The sequence below is a fragment of the Dunckerocampus dactyliophorus genome, chromosome 14 (assembly GCF_027744805.1).
Source record: "Dunckerocampus dactyliophorus isolate RoL2022-P2 chromosome 14, RoL_Ddac_1.1, whole genome shotgun sequence".
In the NCBI taxonomy this organism is placed as follows: Eukaryota; Metazoa; Chordata; class Actinopteri; order Syngnathiformes; family Syngnathidae; genus Dunckerocampus; species Dunckerocampus dactyliophorus.
This window is the reverse complement of record NC_072832.1, coordinates 12,118,124-12,132,626: the sequence shown is the minus strand read 5'-3', so window position 1 is coordinate 12,132,626 and position 14,503 is coordinate 12,118,124. Positions and strand designations below refer to the sequence as shown.

The following is a 14,503-nucleotide window of genomic DNA, read 5'->3' as shown; positions in this document are numbered from 1 at the left end:
ACATAGTTACGAGTTGCAGGCAAACAGCTGGTCATTCCATGATGCCACACCACGCTGCTTGTGGTAGACCAGAAGCCTCATGCTCAAGCAGTGCATTCACACTTGTGCACGCACAATGCAACTTTATGGCAGTCCCGATACAGTATCTGCATTCTGCCATAAAAATGTAAGACCAGCTGTTTCAAAGCAGTTGGTAGTAATTAGCATGCAGATATGTGCTTCCACCGTGATGCTACATGTTGTGTAGAATGAGAAGAGCATTTCATATAAAGTACACTTAGAAATGTTACATAATCATGGTCATGTATGATACCGTATGTATGTATAAGTACTGTGCATATATCCATCTACCTAATATTGTATGTCACAAGATAATCCAAACTACATCTGTGCACAAATATCTAAGTTATTAAAGCACTCACCGAAAACACTTTGATACGTGTGCAGCAAGCTTAATAAGGCATAAGTGTCTGTAACTGTCACGTCACATCTGAGTCGTTAGGATGTGTGGGAACATAATCTATACAGACTGAGTGGCAGTCGTATGTCAGTATGATAGTACAATCCAACTTTGCAAAATGGACGACACTCAATGTAACATTAATTCACCCGAGCATGAAAAGTAACTCCAGATCTGCTTTGACATATACACACACAGCAAATAAATTCGTCATGATTCGAGTTACATTTCTAAATCACACCATGCATTCTGATTATATGCTTCATTCCAGATGCTGCACAGAGTACTACCTGTTATCTAGGACTACTAATGGATGACTGACTTCCATGTGATGCTGCAAGCCGGCCAGGAGGGCGTTCTCATGCTCACCCACCCTGTGTCCTGAGCTAGTCTTTAATCTGATGACACATCCCAACACACACAGAGAGAAAACAAATAAAGATCTTTATATTTACTGCAGCAAGGCCCCAATAAACCATAAAGAATATTCTATGTAATGTCTTCGATAAGTATGTACTGTAACGCCCATCTGTGAAAGAGTGATACAGTATATGACTACTGACCACTCGCATCACAAACCGATGAGATCGGATACAAAAAAACTGTTTAAAAAAAGAAAGCAGTGCAATTCCAACACCATATATAGATCTTCAAATCACGTCGCTAGTCCTCCACGGAACGACACTTCCTTATTGTCATGAGACAGCCATGAAATGCATTCGTTGACACTCCAAAAATTACAATAATATCTTAATTCTGCATGTATGTGTCGTCTAAATATACAGAGAGACAACTATAGATAGATAGATACTTTATTAAATCTGCAAGATAAGAAAAACAATTAAGTGAATATTCTTATCACTCACTAAACTAACTATTACTGCGGAAGTACAATTTGATGCATTTAAGTTTGCTTGGAAATCCCAGATAATACAGCGACACTCAAAATGTGAATTCAACTTAAATTACTTGGTGTCTTTGAACGCAAATCTTCTTGGCTCGTAATAACGCAGTTAAAGTGTGATTCAAATGTTGTGCTACTATTAAAAGAGACTAGTGTTAGGAAAATTGATTTTCAGATATGTGTGCTTTCGTTTAGCTTGAGTAAAATTTTCGGTTCATTTGGAGCTGTTAATACATACAAATATATATGTAATTGTGTCCCGTCGTTTACCTTTTTGTTCATAAAATACAGTAAAATTTGCATACATAGTTGCAAATGGTGAGTCATCTTGATTAATTAAGTGGAAAACTGATTAATTCGATTAAAATTTTTAATAATTTACCATCATTATTCAAAATGAACGCAGAGGCCTTGATGTGCTATGTGTGGGTGTGTTCTGTGATAAAATCCTTTTAAAATGTGTCTTTTTTTCCATCTCACTCTCACCCTAGTGAGGACTCCCAGATGTTGAGTTCACTGCTGAAGTCTAGATTGGGCAGCAGGTCATGGGGAAATTCCAGCTCCTCCTTGTCCTCGTGGGCTTCTTCTGCAGCACCTCTGCTCTCCTCCACACCGGTGATGACCGGGACATCTGGGAGAACTGGTTGGGACAGCAAACTCTGTTGGCTGCTGGACGATGCAGTCAGCAGCACTTCGGCATCCCTTTGGATTAATTTCTCAGCTTGTGCTTCGGCCTGTACGACACAAAAACACACTGATGGTGAGCGACAAGGCAAGACATACAAGACCCGTGTCCTACCAGGGCTATCTTCAAAATGTCCTCTTCAAATCTTAAAAAATGTAAAAATTACAAATATAAAATCCTGAGCTACACCTTCACAAAAAAAAAACAGTGACTTTGATTTTCCTAGCAATAAAATAAATGTAAAAAACAAGAGAAAACATACATTCCTGCAGCACTAATTATTGGAGATTTGTGCTCCAGTGCTCCCCCTACAGTCATGGAGGGTAATTTCGTTACTGTGGTTAATAAATTGGCAAAGCTAACTTGCTAACTGAGCTAAATGTATATAGTTAGCTATTGGATATGGGATAAATATTTGCTAGTAAAAAAAAACAAAAAACGGTGGCTATTTTGTGGCAAGTCTGTCTGTATATTAATTAGTAGGGATGCCCCGTTCAGGGTTTTATGCTGCTGATTCCGATACCGATCATCCATGAGTGAGATCGGCCGATACCGATCACATGAACTAACTGTACATTTTGCAATGTATTTATGATGAGGTTTATTGGTCAGGAGCACTGTTAGACCATTCCAAAAGCCCTTGGCAAATAGGTAATTATTAAAAAATAAACGTTTGGGCGGATTGTCTTTTATTTGCGTGAAACGATTTTTGTACTATTTGACACAAACCCGATTTTGTAGGAATACGAATACATGGCAATTAAACTGTTCAGTAATAATTTTTTATCTCAACATAACAAAATGAACAGAATAAAATCATACAAATAAATATTTTTATTAAATACAAATCTGTCATGCTCAACTTAAAACAGAATAGTGTCCAGGTTGCGGGGGTGTCAACTTTCATCACTATTGGAGCTGTCAACTATTTGTGTTTGATTTATTACTGGCAACATTTTAAGTTGCACACTACTTTATATTTACCAAGGAGATCTCCACTCAGACAGTGTGGCCATCATCTTGATGCTATTTTGTGATAATTTGTCATTAAAAAGGCACAAAGGCACAAAGTCTGAATTGAATAGTTATCATAAAAAACTACTAAGAATTCAAGAAAATATTCTTTGACCCTTCATGAGCTACTCAAAATGAGCTTGTGAGCTCGGAGACCCCTGTGATAGCATCACCGTCATGACGCTGAACACACTATGTGTTTATGTTCATTAAACAACCACACACGAACAGTGTTTTGAGGACAAGACACAATTAGTATAATGACAACAAGATAGTAAAGTTGTTCAGTGACACTCGAAAAAGTTCGAACGTGATATCCACTTGTGGGTTCCCCGTGGGGCAAAAACGAGCTCCGAACTAACCGTATTGCTCTCCGAACTAACTGTATTGCTTCTTTGTAATTGTGCTATAAATTATCGACGATAATCGATCATTTCAACCTTTTTTTGTTTTTTAGACCATATTATCATGAAGTTTATCATTCAATGATCACTGTGTCATGTCACATTTGAGCCACGAGATGGCACTCAAGTGTAGTGTATCTACGTGAGGCAAAGAAGATGCCTACTATAGCACTTACGAATCGCAGGGCGTCACCACTTCACATACCCTGGGTATCACAAGCTCACGCCGCCCGGCACTATACATTCACTTCGCCGATCAAGCGCCCCAGAAAGCGCCAACCGCCGGGTTGAATGCCTCACGGCACATCCACACTGGAACTGTGGCATTTGGCTTAGAAATCACTTTTGTGCTTTCATTCATATTAGCGTTTGCTTGCTAACTGCTAGCTAGCACTCAGCGTGCTCAATCACTACGTAGCTAGCCCCCCGCCTCCACGTACTATGCCAAAGACGCTGAAGAGCTGACAGGAGGATCACTCTTTGAAGTGAAGCATCTTGTCATCCAGCCTGTGTGCTACAGCAAGACGAGGAAATACGTAAAATAATACAAACAGGCATACGTCCATGTTGCACATGTCAATTCATCGAGGCATCAAAATTATCGACCTCATTTTTTTTCTATCGTTCGATTAATCGTTTTATCGATTATCGTGACAGGCCTACCTCTTTGTTTTAAAACAAAATGTCACTGTGGTAATAAGTCACATTTGGAGTGTGAAGACCAGAAGTTAGGCGGCTAGCGCTAGCTATGCATAGCTGCTGCTGATGCAAAGTACAGCCAGTGACAGCGAGGCAAAGCGTTTAAACAAAGATGCAGGAATAGTCGAACGGAGATAGGTTTGGTCAGGCATTGAACAAACACGCTGGCATCGATTGGCGTAGCCTGTGGCAAGCTTAAAACGAGACACGTCTTTTTGTTGAAACCTACGCGACGCGGCAGACATGCAGCATTTGTTGCAGCACACTGATCGGATTTTGTGATCGGCTTTGAAAGATCGTTCATCGTCATATGCGGATCACGTGTTTTTTTTTACGGAAATCAACTGATGTTGATCAGTGGCCGATCCATCGGCGCATCCCTATTAGTGTTTGATTCTTTAAAAGTGATCTTAGTAATTAAAATAAAGATTATTGAATACAGGGTCACAAGCTAAAGAAGCCAAGAAGCTAATGAGTAATAGCCATGCAGCTATTGCTAACACAACATGAGAGGCAACGCAACACAATGACACTCAGCTATTGTACAGTAATAGTCGCTTTAATAACATTTCTAATAAAGTTAAAGCTCTTTGACAGTAGCTGTCAAAAGCACTGACACAGCCGTAGCTTGGTAATTCCCTCAAAATCTTTCACATACTGTACAGCGCTGTAGTCTGAAACCGGTGTTGAAACGTGTTGTTGCAGGAAATGTAAAAAAAACAAAACACCTGCAGAATTAAAACTGAAAGTCAAACAAAGACGAGCAAATAACCCCACCCACGTCTTAAAATATATAACACAGGGTTGGGTGTCACCTTCAGAGACGCACAGCTAATATTTAAGGATGACTGATACTTCTCTACACCTTCTCCGTTTGCTTTTACTGCAGCTCTAACATGCCGTACAACCTTCTGCAGAAAAGCACTTTTTAATTAAATGACATTGGTACCTAATTATAGCAGCACATATTTTCTTTTTTTCTTTTTTCCCACTGCACTTTTCAAAGTAGTCTCTTTTTTTTTTTTATACCGAGTAAGCATAAAAGACAAACCAGTCCAGTGAGGAAAATCCCTGACTAGACTAGATTGTATCTTAAATGCTGTTATTTGGAAGAAACGGTAAGGACATCTATTTAAAGTCTTTTTAAACTCGCTGTATAAAGGTCACCTGCAGCCTTACGCCACAACATTTGGCTATGTCACCGTGTTCGGGCAACACTGTCAAAGGAAAGGTCAGACATAAACAGGCTCGCGAGTGCATTAAAGCACATTACGTGCAGATGTACAGCAGCCATTTTCCAATCAGTATATCGCAAATAGCGACGCGGCTACAATGCTATGCTACACTTCAAATTGCTTAATTATTTATGAACGTTGAAAAGCACAGACAGCATACACCACCAACTACTCAAAAGCATGTTCTACTTGTAGCGCTGACGTATTTGTGTTTATCAACTTACCATTTCTAAAGTGTTGTTGCGCATTTGTGGTAACAGGTGGTGAGTTGTTGTGTGTAAATATGCAGTACAGTTTAGGTGGAGCACAGTGAGCCGTGAGGTGACTGGCCTCGCCTGTATTTTTGTCACCACAATTATTTACGTCTCATATGAGCTGTACATGTTCATGAGCGCATATGCAGATTTTAGATTTTTACTGTTGCATTTTTTTTTTTTTTTAATGTAACACCTTTTTCAAAAGTCAACTGTTCAATTATTTGGTTTTAGAAAAAAGACATAGGATTATTATTATTATCATTAAATCTATTCATTGTTGCCATTATCAGATATACAATTCATGTTTTTAACATATTTGTATATATTTGTACATACTTACCAATAATCTACATTATAATAAAAAATACTGATAATTTTCTTCTTAGTATTGTTATATAATGATCTGTATTCTTATCATTAGTATTATTATTAGTCGTAGTAGTACTATAGTAGTATTAGGGTCAACATATCATTAAATGAAAACAACTCATATTTTTAACATTATATTATTCTGAATTTACTACATTCTAATTAAAAATACAGATATTGCTGGTTATTATTAATATTAGTTATTTCCTCATTATTACCAGTTTCTTCTCATAATATACACGTCTTATTATTATTGTTTTATAATAAAATAAATACATTTAGAAATCGTATAATTCTGACAAATAATAATTACTTTTTAAAAATATTTATTATATTTTTCAGAATGATTGTATGATTGGTAAATGATTATTTTCCCCGTTATAGGTCAAAATATTAGAAACAAACTGCAAACCACAACCACAGTTAAATGAATAACTCTATACAGAAACAGTGTCAATGAAAACTGAGCACTATTGTCTTTGTAAGAGCAAACTGTTGCAATTAGCTTGAGTGCAGGTGTACCCACCGAAGTGTCCAGTGAGTGAATGCTACCGCTGTGCTAACTCTCATCTTCCTGAAGCTAATGTCACAGTGGTAACTGTCCACTCAGCACTATGAGCGCTATAAACAAGGTTACTGCGATCCAAGTAGGCCTTTAAATTAAAGTGCCATTTACTAAATAGTCACCATAATGTATTAATCCATTTGCAAGCTTGGTGAGTGGTGGTGTAATAGCACAGCTCTTTTTGGTTACTTATTAACACAACTGAAAGCACATCAGTAGGACTTCAAATGCAATGTGTCAGTGGCCGTGCAATGTGATGTTTCACACGTTAGTGTTGGGAAGCAGAGGCAGGCCCTCACTTGCACAGCAGACACTTACAGAAATCATGAAACCAGAACACATCACAGTGCATACAATAGATCATACGAGCCTACAAGTTATGTTGTACTCACTCACTATGTTGAAGGAAACTCTCTTGCTATCCCTCCACTGTGCAGGCCTGTGTGCTGTTTGGGAACACTAACATGCTGCAACACATGCAGCGCCGAGAGTCAGACCTCTTCCTCCTCCCCGCCTTCTCCTGCTTGCTGCTGCCGCCTCCCTCCTAGATTTCCATGCACCTCCTCAGGCTCTTTACTGTGCTGGCGTGCGTGTTGGTAGTACAAACACTGCTGCTGAATCACTTAGCTGGCAACAAGGAGGGGCTAGGAATTCTCCTCCTCCCCCCACCTTCCATCTTACCACTTGTCCCAACTACTCCCTCCTCTTCCACAATCTGCCCTCCCCTTTTTGCGGTCTCCGGGTCCCTCCCCTCCCACCTCGGCACCCTCCCGTCTCCTCCTAATGTTTGTGTCATCCGGTTGGATGCACCGACTGACAGTGGTGCCGCTGCAGGTGAATGTTGGGAAGTAGGCCAAGGGGCAGGGCCTGTGGCGACCTCCTCAGAGAGGATCAGGTTACACTGCAGGGGGCTTTTGGCACACTAATACACACTAACCATCTCTTATGGGCCTCGTGGTTGTCAGTATGTGACATCATCACACACTACGTCATTACACTGACATGACAACAACATTTCCCACATCAATACACAACCAGTGTCAGGATACAACTACAGTATATTTGCCAGGAGGCATGACTGTAAATAACATTTTTGGCGCCCCCTATAGGTTGTGCTCAAAATGCTTTGGAAAACGTACTACCATACATCCTCAATGTTTTACTGTATAATTACATTAGACAAATGCAAAGACATTTTGGTTGATGGCTGCCATGTTTTTCAACCAATCTTGCTCAAATTTTACAGACACGTGCTTGTCGGACTCCTAAAGGGGCGCACGGAATTTTACGGTGATTTGTCTCAACACCATAAAGCTACAGTGGGAGTTTCGAAGCGTGCGTTGAGCTGTGTGAGAAATTTCAAGTCGATCAGTCTCACGGGGTCAAACTTTGCAGTGTAATAACAGCGCCACCATGTGGTGTATTTGTCAGAAAAATAACAACCCAGGCAACATGCTTTTGGTGCACGTTTTGCCAGATGTTCACCCTTTTATGTGCAGCAGTTTGGGAGTAGAAAAGTCTATAAACAGATGTATTATCTGTATTATTGATAGCCACACTGCATCGCAATGAAATGATACTGTGATAAATTAGCTTGTTACGGGATTCCTTAGAAGACAACTGTAGATTATTTAAGTTACAATTGTTTTCAAATAAATATGGCCCGTGTTATTAATGTATTATATTTTTCTTGTATATTATTATGCAATTTGAGGGGTATTTTGAGATATCCAATATCTAAAAAGTCCTAACATGTATCTTTCACACACACAAGCCTATTAGTAGTCTCTGTACTGCACAAAACAGTTTATATTCAGTAGTACCTTCAAGGGGTCGCTGTGATTTTCTTGGGGTGGAAACAGAACAACGTGTTCTGGAGCGCCCTCTTCCGGCTGTAATTATAAATTGCAATCACAGGTTCAAGATAACACTTCTTTTAGAGAACATGCTGTCATTTCATAGTTAGTAATATGGACTAATTAACAATCTTTTGGAATATATATAATAACTACGCTATACCAAATGCGACTGTCAGCGGCGGCCTCAACTCGTTAAGAGTCACATTTGCGTTAATCTCTTTAAAATAATGAAAAATTCCATCTGGGAAGGGCTTGACCCAGACATGGTAATGTTTGTATAGCTTCGACAACATACAGATAGGTATAAAAAAAAGAAGTCTTGCAAAGGCTGTAAAATTTTACATTTTGATGTTCCACAAGCGGCCAAAACATGTGATTCTAAACCGATTTATTGCTTCAGTAAGACAGTGCTTCGTTAAAGCCTCTATAGTTAGTAGTTTGGTTAGTGCTCTGTGTAGTTAAAAGGCGACATTATTTATATAAATGCATAAAATCTTGGTTTTGTTATTGTTATATATTAGTAGTCGTAGCAAACAGCATCAGAGCAATGGTGTCTCTTCTTACCAAAGCCTCAGTCGTGCTGCTCTCGTTCCCCATCTCTCATCAGGCTGAGTGACTCAAGGACCCTCCAGGCCTTCCCAGACTCAACAGAGAGAGACACAAAATGTGCCGTGGAGCTGAGGTCTTTCAGTGGACTCCTTCTCCACAGGATTAGAGTAGCAGACAGAGAATGGTAAGTATGTATGTACACGTATGTTATTTTAGAGATTAGAAACTTGTGATGCAGCGCCTCACGCTATAGGTTCAAAGTGCAGCCGCAACCACCCTTAATATGAGCTAAAAGCCAAAGATTAGAGGTCCACTTCAAGAAAAACTTTTTTTTTCTTCCCAATCACAGTTAGTTACGGTTGTAGTTTGTCGTGGGATAGAACTGCACTCAATCATACTGGGAGCAGTCTTATTCTAATTTCATTTACAGTATATCATTTTATATTAAGACACCACTGCAAACCACAATATTTCCATCCATCCATCTTTCTATGCCGCTTATGCTCACTAGGCTCGCACGTATGCCGGAGCCTATCCCAGTTGACTTTGGGCCAAAGGCTGGGTACACCCTGGACTGGTCCCCAGCCAATCGCAGGGCACATTCACACCTATGGACAATTTAGAGACGACAATTAACCTAACATGCATGTTTTTTGGAATGTGGGAGGAAACTGGAGTACCCGGAAAAAACCCACGCAGGCACGGGGAGAGCATGCAAATTTCAACATAGATCTGATCGTGCGGCCACAATAATTGACATTGTTAAATTCATGTGTTAAAGGCATGATTATCTTTGTAAAAGCTGAATTTTGAATACAGTTCTTGTGCTGTATGTCAGAATGTGCAGGCGAACGACATGTTCTGACTTGTACTGCTATCATAATAAAACATTGTGTATGCAGCAGTCCAACACATTCAGCAAGCTATAGAAATAGCACTACAAGTTCAATAACTTATGCATTATACATCATACATTGTTTTACATTCATATAACTGTGCAGCTATAATACCACAGGGAGACCATTTGTGTAGGGCTGAAACTGTTCGAAGTACGCTTGCACAATTAGAAAGCACTGACCTGAATATGCAAGATTTTATAAATAGATAAATGTGCTCTGGACTGTGCTGTTTGTCTTTTTTTTCCCCCGTTTTTTTTTTTTTTTTTTAAACAGGCAGACCAGGTCTTCAAACACTGTTCATCTTGCAGTCTAAGCTGTTTAATATGATCCAACACGAGAGCTGCGCAAAGAAAAATCTTCTTTTACCAAGATAATAATCGTCAGTGACATTGAGCACAATAAGAGGCATATTCCTAAACTAGTACCTTACTGATCGCGTCGTCATAGTTTTAAAAGGGAGTATTTTGGATGCAGATCTCTTACTGGATCTCATTAGATTGTGGAAATATCCATTAGATGCTGTGGCCAGTGTGTTTAAATGTAATCGGAAAATTATAATGTGTGTTTTGTGCTGTGTTTACTGTGGCATGGCAACACTGCTCCACTCTACCCAGCCTTGCTGTTTGGATGAAAGGGATGTAATTTCAACCTCCAAGCCCTAATTGTGTGCGTACTTTAAGTAGCGGTTGCATTTCGGGGCTTTTTGGCACAGTACACAAAGCACAACAGCATTAAATAGTATAATATGGGTCATCATTCTACAACCTGAGACCCAAACATGGAGTTGGTATTGGTATTTACATGGTATTGGTATGGTATTTACTGCCCTACGTGTGACCCCTCCACTTGCGTAATTATAAGACATCTATTTATAACAACATTCTTATAAAAATGCATGTATTTGATATTAAAGTCTGTACAGTAGTCAGCATTTAAGCAAAGTACCATTTACCTTCACTTCTCATCAAAATGAATGACCAACAATTAAAAAGCAGCACTCACCACAGCTAAGAAGAGAATATACTTCTCCCTCAAGCTCGGACAAGCTCCTCCAGTCTGTTTACAGTGTGACTGAAGTTGTCTCCTCTCCTGTGTTTCTATTCTTGCATTGCACGTGGATTGAGTAGGTGGGGACTGGGTGCTAAAAAGGGGGCTGATAGGTGGCCCGAGGTGAATGCTGGAGGGGTGGACACAGTGGGGAGACAGTACAGGAGGGAGGGGACCGAACCCGAGCTGAAGAGGCCATAACTTCTCAAACTGGAAGTGAGAGGTCGCCTCCTTTTGACACACTCAGACTGGGGGACACTTTGCTTGTGCTTTCTTGTACTTTATCCTCCGATTCATACGCTGATAGTGGAGTACAAAGTCTTGGGACATGCCTGTTATTAAAACAATTAATCTATGTGTACATTTTGCGTATTTGATTGTCACAATACGCAACATATTAGTCAGTTTGTTTTTAATTTTTTTTTTTAATGTCATGATCCTACACTGATTGACAGGGGCCAACGCGCAGCAACATCCTGAAATGATCCAAAACCAAAAACACCGCAACAGGAAAATGCGGCAATCACATAAACGCTGCTGCAGGATAAAAACAAATGCAAAAGTGAACTGCTGTAAATGCCAAAAACACAAACCCCCAAAACAACCGCATGAGAGAAATCCTGCAAAATGGACGTTAGCCAGGCTAGCATGGGCGCCACGCTATTTTTAAAGACATGAGCGGGGTGTCCAGAAGAAAGTTGGCGGAATTAAAACGGTACATTTTTCTTTGCCTTTGTTAAACACTTGGACGTAAAAATCAGGTGCCCCGTAGTACTGCAAAATATTACGAGCGTAAAAATCAGTTGCGGTGTAATACGGTGAAATATTACAAGTGTTTAACAAAGAAAAATGTGCATTTTCATTACACCAACTTTCTTTTGGGTTTCACACTCATGTCCTCCACGACGGACATCATATCAACTCATCAATTAGGTCTGGTGTATGCAATCTACAGTTCCCCACCTGTAGCTCTCCATCAATAGTGTGTCCAAATATTCATTTGACCCTTTGGCAGTATGGATTGCTCTGTTATATCCAGCATGTTTTCAATAGACATCGGTTAGAATGTTTATCCTTATCTGTGAGGAACCTCCATTCTCCGGCTGCCTTCCAGTCTTTCATTCTCTCCCATCTCCCTCTGGCTTCCCCACATCTGATGTCGCACTTCCTCCAGCGTAACGACACTGAGTCTTTGCCTTTAAACTACAACCATCTAATCTCTGCTATCTGCACAGATATTGATGCTACACGGCACCCCATTACCTGTCTGTGTGGAATTCCGATGCAGCCCCCCATCCTGTATTCCATGTCCTCCCCTGGTGAGGTGACTCTGGCACTGCAAGGCTGGCAGAGGACCCTCCTGCAGAACTGCATCCTTGTTCAGTCACAGCATCGCAGAGGCAGCGAGATCTTTGCAAGCGTGCGTGCCTGAGTGACTATTAAATGCACTGCCTGTGGTACATTCCTTCAAGCCATCATTATGTGAAAAAAAATAAATCTACATTACGCAAGAAATCCTACCTAATTAAATGAGCGTGAGATGGTAAGGGATGCTTTCCAGCCTTGGATGTATCTCATCCAGGGATGAGCATAGAAAGGCACAGCTTTGGATGGAAAATACACAGGGAGCGAGAGAGAGAGAGAGTGAAAGTCAGGAAGCAGAAATGGATGCCTGTCCCTTTAAAACGGTCAGGAGACAGAAAATGATGGCGGCAGTACATCATCATGGAATGCAGTCAATCTCTCATCTGTGGTGGCACTGACTTGCCTTTTTTTTTTAACTTGTGCTGTAGTCAGTTTTAATACAGGTTACTCATTAAGAGGATCATAAGAAAAGGAAGAGAATAATTAACTTTGGGTAAAAATATTGTTTTCAAATACTTCTTAAAAGTCACTGCAACAACTCCCTCCAAATTATTTTTTTCGAAACCAAAAAATGTAAGACCACCACCACTGGCTAGCATATGTTATGAATAATGGTTTAAAGAACAGATTGTACAAAAATGTCTACCCTTTCACAATTTATTAATTAAACTGCATAAGCGGTATAGAAAATGGATGGATGGAAAAATTCATAAATTTAGAATCTGCCTGAATACAATAACTAGGGTTCGTGGCTGTTATTCACGTACAGTATATGCCCGCGGCGTGTACACAAACAAAAGCGGTCACACAGAGGCGACTACATTCAAGAATAGCTAACATTAGTGGGTAAACTTTGTCAAATTGCCATAATTACCTGACAACAAAGTGTGCGCATGCATGTGTTACATCTGCACAGCTTATACAAGATACAAGATACAAGAGAGTTTTATTGTCATGTGCATAGTAAAACAGCAGTTATACCATGCAAGTGTACTTTGTATACACGCCCTTTAACCTCTTTTTTTTTTTTTTTTTACTGAAAACCATTTGTAGTTTTACCCTTATTTGTACACAAAGTCCATGTAGCTATCATCCTCCCAATGGAGAAGCCAGAAATGTTTCATTGGGGTGGCCAAGTTGAGACAATTACTCATAGGGGTGGCAATAAGTTAATACCTGAATTGTCTAGATGGCCAGTGGAGTGGCCGCAGTGTGACCAGGGGTGGCCACTGCCTTTTGACCATCTATTGGAGCCAGTAATAGCTGAACAGTGTGCCGAGGACATGTTTTCAATGCACAGCTTGTGGATTCTGCTCCCCATCATGGCGGCCAAACCCGAGCTGGGTATAATACGGAAGTAAATACGGATTGGCACTCCTATTTTAACTCTCGACTCCTTGATTTAGCGATGCAAAAAAAAAATTACTGTGCATGCGCGCTTGATTTCGAGAGTCAGTGGGGACGTCCTTAAAATGCTATTTTTTCATAGGCTATCAGGTGTATTTTAATTTGTTTACATGTTATGTAGGTTGCCTCGTCCTCTTCCATTTAAACTGATTTAAACTGAGTGCTGGACTACATCGACTCAAACGAATGCTTCGAATGTTAGGTTAGCTTTAAGCCTTTCAAATTCATGGATCGGAGGTTCAGGACAAGATAAAGGGTATATACTACATGTCGCGGTTGCATTGTCCTATTTGCAATATGGATGCCTTGATTGTAACTAGAAACGAATGTAAAATATGGATAATTTAGATATAACAATATTATGCTTAACAAACACAGATTTTCCCAGATATGGAGTGGATGATGGATATTACTGTATACATTCCTGCTAACTAGGTATTTCTTGTGGTTAGTGTGGGGTAAAAACGAATACACAGCGTGCTGCTGCACTGCAGTGTGAGGCATATACATGGACTTTTTGATTATCACAAAATGTTTAAAACGTGGTTACTATGTTGACTTTTAAAACAGATTTTCACCGTCAAAGTTGTTCGGCAGTTTGGCAGTCCGTGGGTCGATCACAACATCTGCTTTGACTCAATGTTAAAGCAATGGGGACCAACGGCACAATTTTCCGGTTTAAAATCTACTCTAACGTCTTTAATATTTGGGGTAGAGAAGTGAATGAGGTATCAAATTAAAGTCCAAGTCATGCTTTATCAGATAGAATCAATCACAGACTTGAT

General features: G+C 39.9%; 1 protein-coding gene across 12 annotated transcripts in view; it reads right to left on the bottom strand.

Annotated features, from left to right (window-relative positions):
• Window positions 1-12,714, bottom strand: part of tacc2 (transforming, acidic coiled-coil containing protein 2) — a 50,576-nt gene extending 37,862 nt beyond the window's left edge. For 2 of the 12 annotated variants that reach the window (XM_054799736.1, XM_054799741.1), the window contains exons 1-4: window positions 12,210-12,706; window positions 8,416-8,484; window positions 1,851-2,098; window positions 751-858 (exon numbers count right to left, since the gene is read on the bottom strand). In XM_054799736.1, the coding sequence (XP_054655711.1) occupies window positions 751-858; window positions 1,851-2,098; window positions 8,416-8,484; window positions 12,210-12,320 (536 nt within the window). In that variant the 5' untranslated portion in view covers window positions 12,321-12,706. Of the gene's footprint in view, window positions 1-750; window positions 859-1,850; window positions 2,099-6,984; window positions 7,261-8,415; window positions 8,485-9,015; window positions 9,153-12,209 lie in introns of those variants that run through there. The other 10 variants (XM_054799740.1, XM_054799739.1, XM_054799747.1 and 7 more) reach the window with 10 other exon arrangements.
• Window positions 12,715-14,503: the final 1,789 nt, after the last annotated feature.